Here is a 22,529-nt window from a genome sequence, read left to right as displayed (position 1 = left end):
TTGCATAAAAATTCTATTATAAATTGTAAACGACTATTCAAAAAATTTGTAAATATCTATCCTTAGACAAAATCCCAATTTTACTACTTTAAGAAATTAGCTCACAGGTAAAATCTTAGAAAAAAATCAAAATACACTAGATTTCAGTTGTAATCATGACTAAAATAGGTTTACATTTTTTTTAATACTAATACATGTCAAACTTTGGAAATATCTGAAAACAAATATATATGGCGCTATTACTTGTAAAAAATGACCAAAAAAAAATCAAACCATAAAAAGCAAAAATAAAAATCGTGGATTTTGAGTCGAAAATTATGACTTTCAAATGTCTTGGACTTCACAAATGGATTTGTGACACTTGTAGCTCTCTTAAAATAGAGACTCCAACAAAAATACAATCAAGGAGCATACCGTATATTCTTAAGGGAAGAAATGTTATAGGTAACGCTCCTACAGGAAGTGGTAAAACTCTTTGTTACTGCCTTCCAATTTTACAGGTTTTGGCAGAGGATCCATATTCAGTTTTTGGACTAATACTTCTACCCTCTAGAGAGTTGTCCTACCAAGTTCTAGATCAATTTCAGGTTTTTGGAAATAAAGTTAATGCTATTTGTCAAGCATTAACTGGTGGATTTGACGAGTCAGAGCAGATCCACATGTTATTTCAAAACAGACCTCATATTTTAATAGGAACTCCTGGAAGAATTTCATTTATTATTTCTCGCCCTGGATCGAACTTTAGTAATTTGGTAAAGAATTTAAGATTTTTGGTCCTAGATGAAGCAGATAAACTTTTAAGCGAGTCCTTGGAAGATGACATGCTTCCTATTCTTTCAATATTGCCGAACTCTAGTAGTGGGCGTCAAACATTGCTTTTCTCTGCAACTTTGACGAAGGGAATTAGGGATATAATGGAGAACTATTCTGTTGAAAAAAAAGAAGAAAAGGGAGTATTGGTAAAACCACAAGAGCTTCCTATTGTTGTAATTGATGAAAACCCGAATGAGTTACCCTTGGAAAACATTAGACAAATGTACATATTTGTCAATCACAGAGTTAGGCTAATTTATTTACACTACTTATTGACAAAAGTACACTTTTTTAACATTGGTTCCGTAAACACTGAAAAATTGGAAAAATCATCAATATTTTTTGAAGATTATCAAGAGGATATAGAGGAGGACTTTCATTTTAAATATACTAAAAATAAGCTAAAAAAAGTTAAACAAAAAAAAGAATTTCCTGATGAGACAAAAATAATTAAGCAAGGGATTATTTTCACAGCCACAAAACAACAATGCCAACTGTTAACAAGTTTTCTGGAAATAATGGGATATTCGGTCACATGTTTGCATAGTTTAATGAATCAAAGAAGGAGGTTGGCCTCTTTAGGAAAATTCAAAAGTAAGGTTAGCAAACTTCTAGTTGCAACAGGGGTGGCAGCAAGAGGTTTGGACATTCCAGATGTTGAGTTTGTTATTAACTTTGATTTCCCAAGATCTTTTGAAGATTATATTCATAGAATGGGAAGAGTCGGAAGGGCGAACAAATTGGGCATATCTCTTTCATTTGTTACACAACAGGATGTCCCATATGTATATGAGATTGAAAATCGTATGGGTAAGGATATCGAAAACCTAGTATTAGATGAATGTGAAGTACTCAAAGAGATGAACAGGGTAACAGTTGCACAACAAAAAGCATTGTTATTACTAGATGAAATTGGATTTAGTGAGAAAAATCAAGAAGTTAGGGAAAAAAAGTTAGAAGCTTTGAGATCTAAGAACAAGATACCTTCTGATTCGAAAAAAACTACTAATAGATGATGAAAAACAAATAATTAACCACAAACATCATTTATAATTACATTTGTTTACCTCACTTAATATGAAAAAAGAACAATTTATCGGATCTTTTCTCTCCCAGTGTTAGCATAAATGCATTTGTCTTGTTTTTGTGCCGAAAACGTGGGGAGGCGGCAAGTACTTTTTTAAAGGGAGATTGATTGTATTAATGTTCGAGGAATAATCCAGAAAGACTTGTTTAGATTTTTATATGTGTTATTAGAAGATAGTCAACAATATAATTTTATGCGAGTAAACGTATTTATGTTTATTTTTGGTTCCAGATTTTCTGAAATGAAAATAGTTATTTAGTCAAATTTATTTACATGCTTCCATGAATCAGAGGATCTCTGAGTTAATAGAAAATATATACAATGCTCGCCATGAGGAGTCCAGTTCGGGTACTTTGAGAAGTTGCTCTGAACTTTTTAGTGTTTTTTCTAGTATGAGTGGCATTGAGCTATCAAACTTTATATGTTTTTGGCTTTCGAATCAATTCAAGTCAAACAAATTTATCCTCGTACTAGGAATAGGACTAATTCATTGTGAAGGAAGAGAGGATGACCAAGGGTTAGTTTGGATAGAGAAACTTTTAGCAAATGACCAGAAAACGAGTGTACTTATACCTTCTGTTTTGACATTGCTGGCGTGGGTATATGTTACGAGGGCGTTTTGTAACACAGAGAATATACCAACTTGTCACTATAGATATAGGGGGGACAAAGAGGCCTCCAAAAGGCCATGCTTTGAAGGAATAGAGAAGATTTTAGCAAAAATTTGCTGCAAATACCTAACAAAATTAAAGCGTAAATCACACTTTCTGTGTTTACATGAGGATGATGTAAACTCCTCGATTTTGCAGGGAATTAGTAAGATTAAGCTTAGAAAGGTTAGAAGGGAAAATGTGGAGAACATTGAGATAGAATTCGGCCACATTTTTGAAAATATAAGTTCGGGAAAGTCTCCAATGGCACCAAAAGATCAAGTAAGCCTAATTAGAACATGTATTTCAGTTATTTTATTTCTTGAAACGCAAAACTCCATTTCGAGCGTCTGGATTATTTTGGGATTTTGTGAATCTTTGTCTGGAAAAGGACTCAGACCAGTAGATAAGTTTTCGATTTGTTTTGATAGTACAAAAGAAGGTTTAACTTCAAATAAGAGGATCAATCTAGGTGATGAGGTACTAATTGGCATATGTAAACTTACTGGAAGATGCCTACAAATCTTAGATGCGAACAGTGCGGATATCAAGGTTAAAAGGATTTTATATGGAAAGATCAAGGATGTATTAACAACAAGTCTTAGGAGGTCAGTGTGTGATGTTTTGCCGTACTCTAGTTCATACATTTCTTCCTACATGGCTTTAGCAAATAGAATTCTAATTAGAAAGCTAAATTCCTGATACATAAAAATCATTAATCTGCTTTATTATGTTTTAATAATTAGTTTTCATTTGTTATTTAGGTAAATATTTGTTTCAATTTGATTATGATCAAGCGTTATTTTCTCTTCGTAAGTGATCCTTTTTGATTCTTTGACAATTCCATTTTTGTTCCTGAGTAGGCAACTTCATTTAATCTTCTTTGGAAAGCGTCCAAACTGAACATTGCTTCTACTCTCTCAATACATGAATTTTTCCATTCAGAATTAAGTTGTTCATTTTCACTTATTTTTATTAGCTCATTCATTTTGTTTGCAAAGAAGGTGGGAGAACTCTCACAAAGGAAACCAGTTCTAGAGTCTACAATTGATTCCATCGGCCCTCCAGAATTACAAGCAATTACAGGGGTACCAACTGCCATGGCTTCGCAAGGTACCATTCCAAAATGTTCATTTTCTGGAGTATAAATGAGTCCAATAGATTTTTTTAAAAGTGTCCAACGTAGTATATCAGATATACTTCTCATAAAAACAATAGAAAAATGTGATTTTGTTGACTCGATGCAATCATCGTCTATGTAAATGTTGAACCCAAGTGAACTCGCGAGACAGACAAGTTCCTGGAAATATTCCAGATTTTCGGATACTCTTTTGTCGTATCCTCCTGCAATAATTAAAGTAAGCTTTTCTTTTATGTCTAACTGATCCCTTAGTGTCGCAAACGAATTGATTGCTAGTTCAATGTTTTTCTTTCTTTCATACCTATTAATTGATAGGAAGAATGGTTTTTTTGGGGTCTTTAGTTTCAAAAATTCCTCTTCGCAAACAGAATTTGAAGGAATATCACTGAAATTTACTGGCGGATATAGAACTTCGGGAAAGCTAAGAGTGACAGGATACATTGAAGGCTTACTTACTATTTTTCTAAATGTATCTATATAAACTGATCTTGTGAATATTGAGTTTACAAATACGTAATCACAAAACATCATTCCAAATTCTTCCAAGAAGTCCATTGCTTTCCTATACACTGCTCTCAGATTTCCACCTCTTTTTTTAGCCAATAGTTGGTCTGGGAAATGACAATAAAATATTATCTTTCTAGTAATAAGCCTTAATATAGGATTAATTACACTAACTTGATCATTCAATATAACATCGTAATAAGTGCTTGTATTTTCAATAGAAAAAGTGGTCAGAAATACAGACATAACCATACAGACTGATGTGTAAATCATTCTAATGTATGAAAACAAGGCAGTACCATACCCAAAAGCTGATCTTGGAATCCACCCTCCGTAAACTTTAACATTTACTCTACCATCATTAGTTGCGGAAAAAGAATGAGATTTATCATGGTTAGAAGTGAACATCGTAAGTTCTATTTTCTCATTCTCAGGAGAAGGTATTTGTAAAGCTAGAGAAGCCAAAACCATTAACTGCTCGGCTCCTCCAATTCCGCAGTCTAGATGCACCACTGCCACTCTTTTTACCGGTTTCATAATAGTGTTTTATTAACAAAACATTAACGTTCAGTAGAGGGATGCTCTCACAATAATTTAAAAATACACTTCAAAAATACGCAACCTCCCAGTTGGTTCGTATGCCACTATATATTCCAAAAACCGTCTTTGTAGAGTTGACTTATTTTTTGGCATTAAACAGCGCTAACTTCGTTTTCCCCACTTTTTCTGAACAAACAATTGTAAAAAATGTTGATATAAAGGAAATAGGGACTACTTCAACTGGGAAGGTACATACTCTTTATATATCTAGAAATTTTGAATTAAAATATGATTCTAAAAGGTGAATATTTGTTTGGTTTTCTCAGAAAGCTAGTCCCTCCTTTGTTATTTTATCTTCACATTTTCAAACCAAATGGTTTAACAACACAAAGGCAGATATCACTTATTGGACTAGGAGGAGACAATAACTGGGCAGTTATAGTTTCAACCTCTCGTTATTGGTACAATTACAGGCACAATACAAATGCACTTGCATACTATAATTTTTTGAAGAAGAATGGTTTTCAAGATGATAATATAATCCTCATGCTTGCAGAAGACGTCCCGTGTAATCCTAGGAACACGCTACCAGGAGGAGTATACAGTGAAAAAGATAACCTTTTTTACAATAAAAACCATATTATTGGAATAACTGAATGTGCATCAATTGATTATAAGGAAGATGATGTGACAGTCGCTAATTTAATTAGAGTTTTGACAGGCAAGCACGATTACCATACTCCAAATAGAAAAAGATTATTGACAAATGAAAATTCGAATATATTCATTTTTCTTACTGGTCACGGAGGAGATGGATTTCTTAAGTTTCAAGATTTTGAAGAAATAAACTCTTTGGAAATCTCAAATTCAATCGCAGAGATGCGGACTCAGAAAAGATACAAGCGAATTTTCATTATTTCGGAAACGTGTCAAGCATCGACTTTGCACAGGGAAATAATTTCAGATGAGGTTTATGCTATAGGATGCTCAAGCTTAGGAGAAAGTTCATATAGTAGGCACTCAAAACATGAAATAGGAGTTGCAACTATTGATAGATTTACCTATCACAGCTTAAAAGACTTAGGAAAGCTAAGTAAAAACAACAAACTACCTATTTTAAGATTTGTATCAATGTACCCAAGAACTATTATAAATTCAACTCCTCAGCTAGTTTACAACTCTGGAAAAAGTGATATAAATAAAATTGATATAAATCAATTTCTATTTTCGGAAAGCATTCCAGTACATCCATTTAATCCAGCTAACATAGATTTGAATGGTGTTAAACCTGAAATTTTGGAAATTCGTAATCCAAAAGAAGACGTTGAGTGCAGTATATTCAGAGAGTTATTTTTAATAAATAATTATCAAAAATCTCATCTCCCCATTTTGTCCGATTGTAGACATAAGGATAGCATTATTAAAGCAATGAAATCCTCACCTTACTGGAAATTGCTTTTAATGGTTACAAAATCTAAGGAAAAGGTTGAAGATCCTCCAAATATAGATGTATATTTTTCAATATTATCAGTTTTAATTGCAATTGTTTTAGGATACTATTCTTATATTTTTTAGATTAACAATTTAGTACTCAGGTTGGTTCTTATTCTTCTCAGTTGGCGTATTTGGAACCAATGTAGAGTTTTCAGACGTTGATAGTTTCGGGTTAATTAGCACTTTTATTACCCCTTCCTCTGGAATCGATGGAGTCGGAGAATGTGATCCGGGAGTAATTTCTCCAGAATAATCACTGTTCTCTTTAGTAATGTCGTGAAAAACCGAATCCTTCCCAGGAATAGGGGAAACAAAGTATTCATCTATGAAATTTGAACATGATTCCTGCAGGCCTGTAATAGGAAATATATATAATAATATAAAAATTGTCTTAAAGTGTTTTAGCCTTGGATCTATAAAGTTCAATATTGGTTCGATAAGGTAGGAAAGAAATAGATAATATACTGTTATAATAGTAAAGTAAAACAACCAAATCCTTATCAGATAATTATTCTGTGTCTTTAGCGCATTTAAAGAATGGTATAATGGGATACAAAAACTAGTTACGAACATAAACAATTCAAAAATCCATCTCATCTTATTTTTATCCTTAGAAAAAAGGATCGGAATAGATGTAGTCTACAATTAATTTCAATAGTTTTGTTTCGCCTTATTTACTGTTATATTTTTGCTCTATTTATATCATCGATATATAACAAATTTTCCTTGTGTGGAAATTCAGATTTTGAAAGAATATTAATTGATTTCGGCGGGAACAGGTTAAGCACCGGTGTAATTAAAAGCGGTATTGTTGCTAGTTAAATAATAGTCAATGTCAAAGGAGGAATAAAACAGATTCCAGTTTAGCAATACAATATAGAGGAGAATTTTAACTTTAACCACACAAAGAAATATGGTCATAAAGTTAAGCAGGAGAAGGACAATCAAGAAAGTTAGCAGGAGAACTAAAAGTAACAAACATAAATATGTCGATCTGGAAAGACAGATAAGAGATAGGAACTTAAGAGCAGTTTGGGACAATAAAAGAACAATTAATCAAAATTTCGAGGTGAGTTTAAAATTAAAGATTGACGAGACTTAATTATTTACATCAGATGAACTGACTTAGGCTCTAGACCCTAAGGTTATAATTGATAGTTTACCAGAAGTATTCGATGATAATAGACCACCCTTAACGCTTGGGGAAAGGGATGAAATAATTGTGAGAAGACTGTATGAGAGATACAAAGACAATTTTGGTCTCATGGTAAAAGATATAAAGCTGAATCCTTACCAATGGACCTTGAAACAGTGCCAGAAAAAAGTGGATATTTATCTAAATAACAAAGCCTAGAATATGAAAACAATATTTTAATCTGACTCTCTTATTAGCAAAAATACCTTTGCAGCAATATCATTGACTATCCAATCAATGCCTTTATCTATGCCGTTTCCATTTAAACCACAACATGGTTGAATTCTCCAGTGCCTGTTTTTAACTTCAGATAGACTTAGTGCCTGCAAGTTGGATTAACACGAAATAAGAATAGTGTCTAATATATAACTTACCTCTGCAATCTTTTCTGGTTCGAGGGCGTTTGGAAGGTCTTGTTTATTAGCGAAGACTAACAATGAGGCACCTGAGAGTCTTTCTTCAGATAGTAATTTTTGCAATTCTTCATTGCATGACTCGATCCTGTCTACATTAGTTGAGTCAACAACCCATATTATTCCATCCGTACTTTCAAAGTAATTTCTCCAATAACTTCTTATGGTTTTCTGACCACCTATATCCCAAGTATTCAATCTATATTTTCCGTGTATAAGTGTCTTAATGTTAAAGCCCAATGTCGGTTGTATAAGCGAGATATCTTCTCCCGCAAAATTCCTAACAATAGTAGTTTTTCCTGCATTGTCTAGACCTAGTACTAAAATTCTCATTTCTCTTTCCTTCATTTTAGCTTTTCTTATTGCCTTTAAAAGAGTCATTTCTAATTAGTAAACTGGAGTTCTAAACGGATTTTGAGGTAACAAATGAAAATGCAAAAAAAATGAAAAACAATATTATATTTGTGTAGAATGATCAATTAAAAATTCTAGTAAGTAAATTAAATATTCCTGAATCGATGGCTTCCCTCAACATAGTCAGCTAAAAACAATTATAGGCTATATACCGGTATATTTTTTTTGGCGCTGTGTGTAAAAAGATCACCAGTAAATATATTTTCATTAATTTCCCTGGAAAAAACTACTATCTACCAGCTAAGAGACAAAAATGTTTGCTTTTCTTCAAATGAAACGAAGTCGTCCCTTAAAAATGGTAGGTTACAGTAATCTTCTTGTTTTGTACCTTTACCTACTTGCTTTAAATATTCAAAGATGGTTTCTACAATAGGAATTGATTCTGGAAGAGTAATATCTTTGTTCTCATTAATACTCACTCCATCATGAAGAGCTTTATCCATCTTTTCTATGAATTTTACCGAGTCTTTGAACTTTTCAACCTCTGAGGAATTTTGGGTTTCTTGAGATTTAAGAATTTGCCCACCACCGGAAATACAACCACTTGGACATGCCATAACTTCTATTAAATGGAATTTTTCAATATTATTATTGTTTTTGTTGTTTTTTTGAAGGCAGAGCTTTTTTGTCATTGATTGAATAGCTTTAAACCCATAAACAATGGCATAATTTATTTTAGTGGTAGATAATTTAATACTACCTTCCATAATATCGTTTTTCAATTTATTAAATAACAGTTTTTCATCTGGGTTAATTTTGCTGGAATGTGAAAGTTTATTAACTACACTTCTAATAATATATTCACAATAACCTCCGGATCCGGAGTTGAAATAAGATGGTATTAACCAATTGTTTCCAACTTTATATTCGGATAATTTACACACATTTTTTGAAATGGTTAAAAATGAAGAATCAAGTTCACGGACAGTAAATGATTGATTAAGCCACAAATTATCCATAGGTGTTTCTGGAAGTTCAGAAAAAGAGCTGAAACCTGATGTTTTAATTAACTCGTGAACTTCTTCAGTTGCCAGAACAATATCTACTTCTGGAACAGTTTGGTCATTTCCTTTTATCTTTAAAGACAAGGATGGTCTTGTTGATTCAAGTTTCTTGTCATGGCATGGCATAATTGCCACATGAAGAATATCAGACTCATTAATATAATCAAAATTTCCCCTAAATATCATTCTTAAGTTAGCTGAAAAAAATCGAAAAAAATACTGGTGTGCTCTCAATTTGTATAAAAATAAAAGTTGATTGTAGATTTCTAAAGTTAATGTCTTAACCAGGACTCCTTGGATTTGTTGTGCAGATCTAACTCTACTTAATAATGATAAAACGCGTGAATCCAAGCTTTTTTCCGCATAGCATATCCATCCTGGGCAATGGGAAATGATTAATGGAAAGATTTTATTTTCATCACCCATACTTTGTTTATTTAGCCTGAAAATGAACTCTTCCCTTGCTTCCAAAAGAGAAATATATTCTGCTATGCTTAAGTTAATTACCAAATTAGCACCCATACTTTTAAATAGGCCCGATAACTTCCTCTGAACGGTGAATAAATCACAATCATAATGAGTTGCTATAGAAACACAGGATTGGTTGGATAAAGAAACAACAGTTAGTTTTTTTTGTCGAACTAATGCCACAAATTTGTCAATGTTTTGACTATCAAGTAACTTTGCCTCTGATGAAGTCACGCATCCACTACAAGCTAGGCAATCTGCTACATTCACAGTGGCCCTTTCTATATAACCTGATGGATTTTTTTTATCCTCCACCCTTGAATTTTTCATTACTTGTATTTTTGGTTTTGAATCATCTTTGTCAGAAATAAGTGAAACAACACAATCTTGGGCAGATTCAAAGTAGTCATCCAAGTTTGCCAACTTAACAGTAGTTGAAAACATTTCAAATAAGGCTATTTACATAATTTACGAGTAATTAATCACTTTATTTACATAATGACAACTATAATCTAAATCACTAAATAAGCTGCGGCGGTAAATTCTTAATGCAAATCCTACATGTTTGAAGAAAAGAATAGTAATAAAATACTAAAATTTTATCGATAAATAAAGATATAGACACTCATAAAACTAATTCTTACTCTAGAAAAGGATATTAAGAGATGAGAATATATAAATATATACACATCTTTATTTATTCGGCATTTTGACTCTTTCAATGGGTTCAAATATGGCCACAAACTTTTCAATAGGCCAAAAATTCCCATTGCCCCATTCCGAAGACTCCGGCTTGGCCAGCAAGTTTCCTTTGGACAGTCTTAACTGGACTTGGGTTGTGCCGAAAAGATATATAGTACTGCTAATTTTTGACCACCTTATCAATGAACTCCTTGAGTTATGAAACTCAGCTAGTTTAACGTCAATTAATTCTGAGTTATTCGGGGGTCTATAAATATATGAGGGTCTTCCAGGTGGAACGCCTGCTTTTCTTAGAGCCGACTCTGCTGAAAATTGATGTATGTTTGAAAACATTGAATGTTTCTTTTCGATTATCTTAGCTGATTTCTGTTCTTTAGTACTGTTCATTTTTTGGATTACAGAGTTGTCTTCGTTGATTTGTTTTCCAAGTTCGAATTCACCTTCAACAGCACCATTTTCAGACCCATTCAACACTCTTTCGTTCTCATTTTCATCGGAGTCTTGTTCAAGCTTTCCGTAATTTCCTTCCAAACTTGTTTTTTCCAACAACTCTTCGTAAAGCTCTCTGTAGTTCCTATTAGATATGAGTTCACTTTCTAACTCCTTGTTTTTAATTTCAAGTGATGATATTCTTTTTGTTTGGCTCTCAACTAGATATCTTAATCTTGTAACTTCCTCTTCTAATTGTCTTGAAACATAAGATCCAAGAACCTTTGGAGAACTGTCTCTAAAGACAGCAGCTGTATTGTTCGAGTTTCTTGTTGATTTTGACTGACATTTATCCTGGTAGTACTGAGGCATCAGAGAAGATTGACGTGTAATGTTATGATTACCATCTCTTAAGACCTCATTTCTAATGTTAGGTGTGGGTGTTGACTGATGTATATTATTATTATTTACTAATCCCATAAGACGCATCTTATTCATTCTGGCTACATGTGTTGGAGTAGGTTCAAGGGGCACATTAACTTTTTGAATAGGTATTTTATCAGGATTAACTATATTCAATTGACGAGGTTGTTCCTTATTAACTTGCCCATATAAACTCATATTTTGGGAATCATGGTAATTGTTTGTACCATAGTCTCCGCTGTAGTAGTTTTTGTCAATCTGAGAATAGGATTGATTTTTAACATTCTGATAACTCTCATCTATAGTTTCTGTTGATCTCCTGATAATATTTGAATTTTCGTTATGGAATGTCTCTCTTTGTTTTGTGTTCCTGTTTCTATTCATTGGAGTTGGTGTAGTTGATCTGGTTGCAGCAGTTCTAGAAAATGGACCTCTTGTTTGTGATCTGGATCTACCTGATATATTCTTATCATTGTTTTGTTGTTTTGTATGCATCTGCATCATCGAATACTGAGGCATGTGCTGTCCATGAACATTCAGATTTTGCTGAAAGTTGTTATGTTGATACCTTTGATTTTCAATATACCCTCCATTCTTATTATATACTTGCTCCTCATAGTACTGTGGGGTCTGCATGGCCATAGTACCAACACCTACCATACCTCCCATATTACTCATAGCTCCTCTTCCAGAGTAAGAAGGTGTTGGGCTGAAGTTTGGTTGGCTATGAATCATTTGAACTTGAGGGTGTAAAGTTTCATTCTGATTATTAAATCCAGAGTAGTGCATTATTTTGTTTTTTACCTCGCTGAAAACCTTAACTAATATAGTTATGTTTTTTTCTGAAATAGAAGACGTGACGATTATCCCTTTATTTTAGTACTTCACTATATAGTACAAAATTCCACGCGTGTATTCGTGTTGACCTCCAAATATTAAGACAAAAAAAAGAAATAAACTACTTTTTATAGATCTGGCAAAAATGTCAGAATAATGTAAAACGAATTATATCATATGAACAATAAATGATTGACTAATCATAAAAATAATTGTTCAACGACATATACTGTGTGCAAGTATAACTTTTCTATTAATGGATTCACACCTGAAATAACTCTACGCTAACAAAATCAGAGGCAAAAAAAGAAAAATTATGAAAAAACACCAAGTTAATAAAAGTTCTAATGCAATTAGACAATAACGAGCATAAGAAAACACAAGTTAGTTTACTTAGTTTTACTACTTTATTAAATTATGTAATAATCTGTTAAAATGAAATTGTCTTTGGCGCCATGGTTCCCCACATCATAGTTGATTTTTTTATGAAATAAAATAATTTGTATTCGAAAAATGATAGTAATATAAATAATGGAACGTTTCCATTTAATAACTTTAATTATACTCATATTTTTGTCGTGCTCTTACTATTTAAATTTTGTTGCATCTTATTTTTTCTGTTTACAGATGGCCCAAATCTTGTGCCTGTAAGGTATTTGAAATGTTTATCATTCTGTGTTTGCATACTATTGGTTAGACTTTTTGTTGTTTTAAACAGTGTTGAAGATCTCCTAAGGTGATTTTTTGGGGAAAGATCGAGTTTTTTTCCCTTACTATCTGATGTTTTTGGGGAGGTTTTTGAAGGTGAATTGATAGTGGAAGTTGAGTTTGATTTGTTAAATTGTGCGTCGTCGTGTTTCAAATTTGAAGTGGACTCATTTTTTGAGTCAGTAGCAGGGTTAGGAATTTTAACCTGAGCATTGACGTTCACAATACTTTCTTCATTTAATGAGAGGTTGTCTATTTCATCTTGAAGGTTTACCTGAATGTTTTCGAATGATGGTTCTGAAAGAGGATAGTTTACATTAGATAATGGTTTAGGTATGCTAAAAACATCATTAGTTGACATGGTAATTTCGATATCTTCTTGAGAGGCTCCAAAGTTAGATGCCAAAATTTTTAACATCTGAACTTTGGTATTTAAATATATATTGCTTTCATTTAGTAACTTAATTTCTTTTTCTAAACCTTTTATCTCCTTATTTTTTTCTATCAATGAATTCATAAGAACCGGTGCGTTGTTGTTTACATCTAATTTGACTGTGGACAGATTAATTTTTGTGTTATGGAGGAAATCGGGTCCTTGGGCAGATAAACCCTTGCAATAAATGGATTCACTACCAACTTGAATATTTGGGTTATATTGAGGATAGTGGCCCAATCTAGTATAGTTATAGTAATTGACGCATTCACCTGTTGTATTACGATTGTGTGCGTTCATCATATGTATTTAAGCTAAACTCTAATTTTTGTCGTTAAAGTTAAATATTTTAATTGATTTACCTATACTAAGTACTCTTTATTTTTATTTGCATACAATTTAAAATATTCTACACAAAATTATTTAGAAAAAAAAGTCCATCTAGGTGTGAAATACGTGAGATATTTTTTGTTTTTTTTTATTGTGTGAAAACACAAAAACTAAAGCCAAACGGGATTTGGAAAAAAAAAAATATTTAAATATTTGTGCTCATTAAGTAAATATCAATTTTGATTTGTCTTTCTTTTTTTCTTACCTTTAATACCGTTATTTTATTCACCGTTATTTATAATTGTATTATTATACTTAAATGGCTACGTATTATTTTACATGCTTGTCCACAATGATTATATTCTATATACCGGAATTAACTGCATTAGGCTATTATTTATTATCTTTTCACTTTTTATACCGGCAATTATTATTACTAATTTACTGTCTTACACGTAATTTCATGCAGTATTGCTACCGGTGTTAATTGCACTTAAAATTTCACATGGTTTATAGATAAAAACGGTAATATCACAACGGCAATGCCGTTCAAAACACTGTTAAATAGACCTGCATGTATTACACTTGACATTAAGAGTAGATTAGTAAATAATTCTTAGAAGGTAGAATTTACAAATTTACTATTTGATGTTAATAAGTTTTTGATTATATAAATTAATTGCTAATTGTTTCATTATACTTTTTTTCTTTAAGTGAAATTACTTATTTAATTTTAATCTTGCTTATTATCTAGTTTATGTTTTCCAATGTATATAATTCACCATTAAAAAAAATTATCAGAATTACTAAGTTTTTATTTCAATACAGATTTTCTTTAAATTTTACAATTGAAATGACCCCAAGTATTCTTTAAAAATAAATTAGTGGAAGAGAAGTTCTTAACATTATCTAAAAAAATGAATATGTATTCATAAATATTTTAGCAAAGATTGTGAATTTGGAAAATGAAATTAATAGAAATTTAGCATTGGTGGCACAAAAATTGGACTAATAGTACTTAATATTACTAAACAAGTATCTGCAATGACAATATGTGGATGAATACATGTTTAGGATATAATTATTTTTGCTTTTATTATCTAAAATGATTACCATTTTAAGAAACTCATTAACTAGTGAATTTTAATGAAATCTTACACTATATGATTGAGCGGAAGATGCTACTATAGGTTTAACAGTTAAATATAATCTGATTAATTCACTATTTACACTCAAAAAGTACAGCTTTAATTTCATCTACAGTAGGTTCCCCTGTTATATGTGTGTGCTTCAGCTCTTAAAGAGCGAAAAATTGTAATAATTCCAGTTATTTCTAACAAATTTTGTAGGTTAATCATTATCTTTAGAAAAATTTAATGAATCTAGATGAAGGTGCAATTTCAAAAATTTCATATTTCTTTTTAATTGAAATTGATCATAATTTTACCTTAATTTTGATCTTGACCTAGATGGGAATCCATATCTAGACTTATGAATTGACAGAGTTTTGGAACTTAATTCTGATTTAGTTTGTCTATTTGAACTTTATACTGGATAACGCGACTTGCCATACCTGCCACCACCAGTAGTTGAGAAAATAACACCTCCCAAATAAAGATACTGTTTCTTGGAACTTTTTCAGCCCTTAATCTCACAATTCAAAATGGTTTAGCAAAACCAGAAGTACTTGAATCATTTCCTCCTTCATTGTTAGAATGTTTCTCGCCACATTACTCGCATATTTCCTAAAACTTGCTGATTGCTCGCTGTTTCTATAAGTTGTATTCTCAACAAATCATACCTCTCATTTTTTTTCGCTCGAGGTCTCCTTTTGTCTTTTCTAGTATTAGTAATATCACATTGATTAAAATTTAATTCAACCACTTCCTCCTTAACCTCACTGCTTCGTAAACTGTTTAATTTTTCAATTCTTCAAAACTGTATAAATTCCCAATTACCAAACCCAATAAACTTTAATGAAACAGAAATGAGTATTGCCGTCTAGAATACTTCTAATTGACTGAATCTTTTACAGTAAAATACGTTTTCTTTCAATTTTTTGTACTTAGATACATTAAATGGATTTAACTTACACTCTCCTTTAAGAAAAGCGTTGTATCTATATAATTTTTCATCAGAGGTTCCTCTAGGTATTACTCATATTTTCAAGTTCAGTATTTAATATAGGCAAAGAGCATACATATAGTAGTATTATCAATAAAAATCTCAGATTCTTCTAGATTAAGTGTGGAATAAAACATCATAGCATAGTTGATATTAAGGAACCACCTAACAGACTACTCAACAACTGTTAACATAATTTTAAAGTCAGCATAAATATTGTCAAAAAAATGTGCCGAAATTTTGGACAAAGCTATTAAAGCATTCTTCAATTCATAAAATTTATTCGCTATGAATAACATATATAAAACACTTGTTCTAAGATCGAAAATTTCATTTTTAAGATCAGGTGTACTTATATTAAATATTATATTTCCCATTAACACATTTGTATTTGACTCTAATCATTAAATATTTTATATCACAAATTGAACAGGCTTCAAGAGTTGTCATAAATAATTGAATTCTAATTAAATATTCTTGAGATTTTCAATCCAAGTAGAACGTAAAATTTACTTGAAATTGATAATATATTAATAGTTTCAATATTGGTTCAGTTGTAAAGCAAAAATCTTTGTCTTTCACTAATAAATGAATCAGTAGAGCAAGTTCAGTGAGAGAATCTAAATATTCAGACCCATCCTGTGAATTTTCTCCAGAATTTGATAATTTCCAAAAACATTTGAACATTTAAGTACTTAAAATGGATACAATAACAAATAAATATAGTAGAGCTAGAAAAAAATAAATGCGACTATTCCTCGCCAAATTTAACCTCTTAACTATTCTTTTTATACTCATTAATGTGATGTTAACATGGAAACTATAGGATACAAACTATATTAAGGTAATTAGTACAAGTTAAAAATAAAGGTGGCCTTTAAAGTCAGGATCTCCAAGATTACTCGAATATTTGTTGTTAACGATCAAATTAACTCTGCGCGAGTTTTTTTCTTTTTGATTTTTTTTATTAAGATGTCATTTCAAAAGAAGAAAAACTTACTCTAAATTTTAGAAATAGTAAGTCTTAAATGTTACGTGACAATTAAGAGTTTAATTTTCAATAATGAATATTCTAATTTAAATATTAGATTTGGAGTTCATAAGAATGAAAAGTTATCGAAAGAAGTTCCAGAAAAGAGTTAAATTTGAACATATATAACCGTTCTTTTCAAATTTTGTATTTTTATTAAAATCGAATACTTAATTAATTAACTTTTATCGTATGTTTGTTATCTAAAATTATCAAAATTGGCAACAAATACTTGGAAAAAATAAAAACGAAGTTTTAATATTAGTATAGAAGTGGATAAATCTTTTAGTGAAATAACCTTTGAAAGTTAATATTTAAAGATAAGAATATCCTATTTTAGCGATAAATCATTGAGTGTTGGTTTCATCGAATTCAGTTAAATAAACCTCGAGTCTCTCTATTTCCTCGCTTGAAAGTAACATCGAAGAATTTTGTAGGTGATATAAAGTGTCTTTATAAAGGGTACTCGATAATCTCACAAGATAAGATTTCCAATAAGTATTATATCTTTTATTATATACAGAATTATTGCCTAAATCTTTAAACTGTATTTGACTAATGCTTTCATTCCTTTTTGCATAAGAATACGCCTCCCATGTAATCAAAAGAATAAAGTGAGGAATTTTAAATAAACTATTATCATTTGTAGACCAATTATACACTGTTATTGAGCGTAGTGCATTAATTCTAACTTTTGTCAGCTCTGAATTGTTAGTCGCAATCGAACAAAGTTTATTCCAAACTCTTTCAAAAATATCCAATAGCTTTTTTGATTTAATATTATCAGAAAAAAATGATTTGATAATTGTTTTGTTAAAACTATAGTTTTGGAATAGTAATCCAATGGCATAAATTGAATTCCATTTAACCTTATTTAATCTAAAAGAGTTGAAGTTTACTTGAAAAATGTGACAATATATTAATTCAAGTAACCATAATAATAATTCACAGTCATCCAAAGAAAAATATGCCAATCTAGAAAAGTGTCCCAACGCCCTTATTATTTCAGATATGTTCAATAGATGATTGTTTAAATTGTCACTATCTTTATTGGATTCAACTAAAAATGATTTATACTTATATATAAAATCTTTCCAGTTTAGAATACAACTAATCTCGATTTTATCTTTATTTGCGGGTTCTTGGAAATCCAAAAGATTCAAGTTTTGTTTTGAAGAGTGCAAGGAACACACGATTACTCCGTCTTCCTTCATTTCATGGTAGTCACTTATAAATATTATTGCTTTGTTGATGCTTACTAGTGTACTTTCTTTTAGGCCATCTATATTTGTGTTTTCAATAAATGACAGTAATCTTCTTACTAGTGATAATTCAAAACTTTGAAATGTTTCAAAAGGTTTAATTAGTGAGCCTGAATTTGAACAAAAACAGAGTGAGTTTTTTATAATAAACGGAAGCAACTTATCATTCAACTCTTTTTCCATTAAATAAAAAATAAGATTTAAGAATGTTTTGCCATTATTCAAATTATTCTTGCAATAGGCATTTTCAATTAGTATTGGATTTAACAATGAACATATATTGAATATTTCACACAATATATCAATGTTTTTTATATCATTATAGCAGTTTAGATTATATAAAGACAATATATATATATTATCAATGAAAATATGATTGATGAACGAATTTACCAAATCGAAAATCATTGAATGCAATTCCTTGTCATAGCTAATCAAAATACAATTGTTTATTTTCAGGAGGTCGGTGCATGGATTTAATATTGTATCATATATTTGAAAATTACTCAATTCCTCGTTTCTTTGTAATAAATGTCTGTATTTATCCAATAAATTATATGCTACTTTAGTTGCCTTTATAAATACAATTCTGTCAGTTTTGTTAATATTCGTTGTGTAATACTTTACTATTTTTACCAATAAGATAAGTTGATTTTTTTCACGGAAATGGTCTTCATCAAAAGTGGAACGAAAAACAAAAAATGGTGCGTGAATGATTAGTTTCAAAAAGAAATTCATACTTTCTGTCACAATATTGGTTACTTTGTTATATGGCCTTTCATTGCTCTTTATAGTGGAGCAGGAGACAGTATCCATCTCTATAATAGATATATTAAGTTCAAGTATTCTTACAAACGATAAGTGGAAGTTATTTACTGTTAATTCTTCATAAATTTCGCAGTTCTTATTCAAGCCAATTACATTTGAAAATAACTGCAATGAAGGTATTATCAAATTAGGATCTCCAATTCCGAAATTTATTAGTGACGATAGTGACTTCAAAAAAGTGTTTTCATAAATAAAATGATTAGTCCAAAATAAAGGAGGAGTGCTGCTTACTATTTGTGAGAAAGCTTTAATTAAAGTTATCTTCGTTTCAATGTCACTCTTATTTGATGAAAAAAACATATTTCCGAATACAATAAGTGAACTCGTCAGATTAATAATGTTATTTAATAGGGAAAATGCTGATTTGTCCTGAGAATAATCAGGTATTTTTGAACTTAAAAAGTGTATCATATTCTTAAATCTCAATATTGGTGCGGAAAAAATAGATTGTATACAAACAATAGTATTAATTCTTATTTTTGAAGAGTTACTAAATAGAAAGTAAATGAGGAAAGGTACGTCCTTTCTTCCAAAAAAATTAGGTGTTAGATATCTCTCGACTTGAACAACTTGATCTGAATTTAACCCATTAATACCCTCAGGAAAAAGAATAATATCCCAGCTTTCGGTAAATTCAAGTTTATATATTCTAAACAGTAAACTGAGACAGTATAAAGATATCCATTGTACTTTTTCAATTAAGTCAAAGTTACTAGATTTCTTTTTGAATGTCAAATACTTTACTAATATTAATACAATTGACAAGCCACTAGTTGAAGACCTACTAATAAATCCTCTGTTTTTTTCCAGAAAGTTTCTCATTTTTTCAAACATTAAAGATAACTCCTTTACAATTTCATATGTACGGTGCAAATTTTCAATCCCTAAATTTCTTTTTTGATTCTCAGAATTATTTTGTGAACCTGTATTTATTTCTATAGGGATATTTTCCTCAGAAAGACCATCTAAAATGATATCTATTCCTATAAGTTTTTCCAGAATGATATTGAAACAATGTAATATTGAATTCCAGGATTCAAAAGCCTCTAGTTGAAAATTGTCTCTAGTAGAATAAGATTCAAAAATTTGGTTAATATCTCTAAACTTTTCAAAAAATTTGAAGTACTCATCTGGTATTGACAATGTGAGGTCAACACTATTTAAACCTTTCAAAAATTCTTGACATACATTTATTGCATCCACGAGAATCATTTTTAAGAACGATACGATGTTTAATAAAATTTATGAACAAATTAACACATTTATCATCTCTGAAAATAATACTAACAATATTTTGGGTCGTACTACATTTTTTATTAAGATGCAATTTAAATTTAAACAGTTCACAAGTTCTAGCGCCATTATTAAGCATAAAAAATAGAAATGGAGGAAATCGATAAAGGGGAGAGTAATTCTGAGTACGAACAAATCTTGGTAGGAGGAAACCTGGATATAGGAGTATGTGAGCTGGAAAACAATATTATTACTAAAAAAAAACGGATTAGAAATGAAGTTTTTGGTGAAGTATGTGAATCTGGAATATTATCTCCATTGGACTTTGTCTACCCTATTTCCAAACAATTGTGCTGTGACTCAATCTCAAGTGAGGCAGCAAGTTTAATAACACATACTATTGAATTTCGTCTGAGGCAAATTCTTGAAGAAGCCGTAAAATTAGCCTTTCAAAGAGGCAGCTATAGTTTGCCAAGTGATACGAACGCGTTGCCATTTATTTCATGCGGTGACATATTGAGTGCAATGAGATATTTGTGTGGGTCTCCAAATGTCATATGGAGTTCTGAAAAGCCATTGAGAAATTATTATATTAATGCCGAACAACTTAAGAAGTCGGACTCTGCTATAAATGAAACCAATATAGATATATTTCAAGCACTCCCAGGAAGAACAATGAATTATTTAACATGTTTTTCTTATTCAGAAAAACAGTTGGACTTCATTTTAAGGTCACAAAATATATCTGATGGAGAGAACAATTTTTTAAGTGATACTTTTCACAATATAGTAAATGACTCTCTTTCAATTCCATTTGAGAATCCAAAAGTCTCACTTCACTGGTTAGCAGTTGATGGCAAATTAGTAATTAGTCCAAAAAACGATATTGAGTTTATTAAGAATACCTCTGAACAAAAGGTTCAAAATAGTTTAACACATATAAATATGAAGGACAAATCTAATAAACTAAATGACGAAATCAAAATGAGTGACTTCGGAATTTTAATAAGTAAAATAGATAATGAATATTTATTGGATGATAAGAAAGCGTTTCTGAGTTATATGAATTCTGTTTTTTCACGTGTGATTGATGGGGAGTATTTTTGTTGGAATTACATTGAAAACAAAAGCAGAAGGTTTTCTGTGTTAAATCACATATTAAATGCATATGGACTTTCTGATAAAGACTTTAATACAATAACATCAGTTATTTCTGCATCTGAGAGTGGGAGATTTGTGCCTAATGGCGAAAATTGTTCTCAAAGTGATGAATTTATAAATAGGATTGCTCTAGATGGTGAAAATCTAGATGAAACAAATCAAATTAGAACTGTTCTTTCTAAGGAGGAACAAGAAAGAAACAAATTAAATTCGAAGATTAGTGACATATTCAGAATTATTGAAAACAATGTAGATATCGAAACATTGCTACCTTATATTGTATATTTTGCATATTACAATACTTTAAAAATATCAAAAGATTTTGAAGAAAGTGGTAAATTGCCAAAAAATGGTTCTTTAAGATTGATTATACAAATTTTGACCTCAGTTGTTAGAAATAAAATTTGTTCTAACACTCCTTTCTACTTACATAATATTATTGAATCTTTAGTTAGAATCATGACAATGAACCCAAAAAATGAGGTTTTAAAGTCAATTGATTCCTCTAATATATCTATTTATTGTCTGATTGACAATATTTATTCTAGATACGAAGCCAGTAAGCTACTCGAATTCATTATAAAAACTTGTTGTGATAATCTTCCATTTGGTGGAGCGAAATTAATCCAACGGTTTGGCTCAACTTTTAAAAATTTGCTGGAAAGCCGTATTTGTAATCTAAATAGTTGCAATTGTTTGCATACTGCATCTTTATATGGGTTGGTATGCGGAATAAGAAGCTTAGGTGATGTTTCGGTGACCTCTATTTTGTTCCCGAGATTGCTTTCAATATTTTCTATAAACCCTCGGGGATATAACGAAAGTATAGCATATATTCAATTACACATGGAAATTTCATCGTTACTATATAGTACACTAACTCTTTTATTTGGTAGACTGGAAGAGCCCAATAGAGATGATTCAATTGGCATAGTTCTCGTCTTTTGGGAAAAACTTGTAAATAACATTGAAAATATAGTGGGTGATGGAGTACTTCCAATACTATTAAAATCATCTATTTGCCGGAAAAATTCATTTTTAAGTAGGATCGCAAAGGCAGTTTGTTTCATGGATAAGTGCATTTACTTCGATAGAATTGACAAAAATATTTCGTGCCCAGATCTTAATAAACATCGTTTGAATCGAGATTATAAGATTGCATCAAAACAATACATTAACAAATTCCTTAAATTTTCAAAGTCTAAAGAACCTAAGTTATCAGAAATGAATAATTCTTTCCAGAAAGTTGGCATGAAGACCATTAGTTCTATGTTTGAGATTACTATTTAATCTAGTTAGAATAAAG

The 22,529-nt window shown here is 30.7% G+C and overlaps 12 protein-coding genes across 12 annotated transcripts; 5 read left to right on the top strand and 7 right to left on the bottom strand.

The window, feature by feature from the left end:
* Positions 1 to 317: 317 nt before the first annotated feature.
* Positions 318 to 1,829, top strand: FG379_000090 (ATP-dependent RNA helicase; the record flags this gene model as incomplete). The annotated part of the gene is made up of 1 exon (XM_067326635.1): positions 318 to 1,829. The coding sequence occupies one exon, from the start codon at positions 318 to 320 to the stop codon at positions 1,827 to 1,829; it is 1,512 nt and encodes a 503-aa protein (XP_067183044.1).
* Positions 1,830 to 2,181: 352 nt separating this feature from the next.
* FG379_000079 (uncharacterized protein) lies at positions 2,182 to 3,252 on the top strand (the record flags this gene model as incomplete). The annotated part of the gene is made up of 1 exon (XM_067326622.1): positions 2,182 to 3,252. The coding sequence occupies one exon, from the start codon at positions 2,182 to 2,184 to the stop codon at positions 3,250 to 3,252; it is 1,071 nt and encodes a 356-aa protein (XP_067183033.1).
* A 97-nt stretch (positions 3,253 to 3,349) lies between these two features.
* On the bottom strand, positions 3,350 to 4,732 carry FG379_000068 (ALG like alpha; the record flags this gene model as incomplete). Its single annotated transcript, XM_067326610.1, has 1 exon — positions 3,350 to 4,732. One exon carries the CDS (start codon positions 4,730 to 4,732, stop codon positions 3,350 to 3,352), a length of 1,383 nt encoding a protein of 460 aa, XP_067183022.1.
* Positions 4,733 to 5,023: 291 nt separating this feature from the next.
* On the top strand, positions 5,024 to 6,310 carry FG379_000057 (glycosyl transferase; the record flags this gene model as incomplete). Its single annotated transcript, XM_067326598.1, has 1 exon — positions 5,024 to 6,310. One exon carries the CDS (start codon positions 5,024 to 5,026, stop codon positions 6,308 to 6,310), a length of 1,287 nt encoding a protein of 428 aa, XP_067183011.1.
* Positions 6,311 to 6,319: 9 nt separating this feature from the next.
* Positions 6,320 to 6,826, bottom strand: FG379_000046 (uncharacterized protein; the record flags this gene model as incomplete). Its single annotated transcript, XM_067326586.1, has 1 exon — positions 6,320 to 6,826. One exon carries the CDS (start codon positions 6,824 to 6,826, stop codon positions 6,320 to 6,322), a length of 507 nt encoding a protein of 168 aa, XP_067183000.1.
* Positions 6,827 to 7,142: 316 nt separating this feature from the next.
* On the top strand, positions 7,143 to 7,331 carry FG379_000035 (uncharacterized protein; the record flags this gene model as incomplete). Its single annotated transcript, XM_067326574.1, has 1 exon — positions 7,143 to 7,331. The coding sequence occupies one exon, from the start codon at positions 7,143 to 7,145 to the stop codon at positions 7,329 to 7,331; it is 189 nt and encodes a 62-aa protein (XP_067182989.1).
* Positions 7,332 to 7,600: 269 nt separating this feature from the next.
* Positions 7,601 to 8,218, bottom strand: FG379_000024 (uncharacterized protein; the record flags this gene model as incomplete). Its single annotated transcript, XM_067326562.1, has 2 exons — positions 7,601 to 7,747; positions 7,799 to 8,218. 2 exons carry the CDS (start codon positions 8,216 to 8,218, stop codon positions 7,601 to 7,603), a joined length of 567 nt encoding a protein of 188 aa, XP_067182978.1.
* A 266-nt stretch (positions 8,219 to 8,484) lies between these two features.
* Positions 8,485 to 10,167, bottom strand: FG379_000013 (Fe-hydrogenase; the record flags this gene model as incomplete). Its single annotated transcript, XM_067326460.1, has 1 exon — positions 8,485 to 10,167. The coding sequence occupies one exon, from the start codon at positions 10,165 to 10,167 to the stop codon at positions 8,485 to 8,487; it is 1,683 nt and encodes a 560-aa protein (XP_067182967.1).
* A 249-nt stretch (positions 10,168 to 10,416) lies between these two features.
* FG379_000002 (uncharacterized protein) lies at positions 10,417 to 12,066 on the bottom strand (the record flags this gene model as incomplete). Its single annotated transcript, XM_067326537.1, has 1 exon — positions 10,417 to 12,066. One exon carries the CDS (start codon positions 12,064 to 12,066, stop codon positions 10,417 to 10,419), a length of 1,650 nt encoding a protein of 549 aa, XP_067182956.1.
* A 613-nt stretch (positions 12,067 to 12,679) lies between these two features.
* Positions 12,680 to 13,555, bottom strand: FG379_000209 (uncharacterized protein; the record flags this gene model as incomplete). Its single annotated transcript, XM_067326548.1, has 1 exon — positions 12,680 to 13,555. One exon carries the CDS (start codon positions 13,553 to 13,555, stop codon positions 12,680 to 12,682), a length of 876 nt encoding a protein of 291 aa, XP_067183163.1.
* A 3,531-nt stretch (positions 13,556 to 17,086) lies between these two features.
* FG379_000198 (uncharacterized protein) lies at positions 17,087 to 20,041 on the bottom strand (the record flags this gene model as incomplete). Its single annotated transcript, XM_067326535.1, has 1 exon — positions 17,087 to 20,041. The coding sequence occupies one exon, from the start codon at positions 20,039 to 20,041 to the stop codon at positions 17,087 to 17,089; it is 2,955 nt and encodes a 984-aa protein (XP_067183152.1).
* A 171-nt stretch (positions 20,042 to 20,212) lies between these two features.
* FG379_000187 (uncharacterized protein) lies at positions 20,213 to 22,513 on the top strand (the record flags this gene model as incomplete). Its single annotated transcript, XM_067326523.1, has 1 exon — positions 20,213 to 22,513. One exon carries the CDS (start codon positions 20,213 to 20,215, stop codon positions 22,511 to 22,513), a length of 2,301 nt encoding a protein of 766 aa, XP_067183141.1.
* Positions 22,514 to 22,529: the final 16 nt, after the last annotated feature.

The sequence above is a fragment of the Cryptosporidium bovis genome (assembly GCF_009768925.1).
Source record: "Cryptosporidium bovis isolate 45015 chromosome Unknown contig_1, whole genome shotgun sequence".
NCBI classification, from domain to species: domain Eukaryota; phylum Apicomplexa; class Conoidasida; order Eucoccidiorida; family Cryptosporidiidae; genus Cryptosporidium; species Cryptosporidium bovis.
Note: the sequence above shows the minus strand (reverse complement) of the source record. Positions and strands in the feature narration are given on the sequence as shown.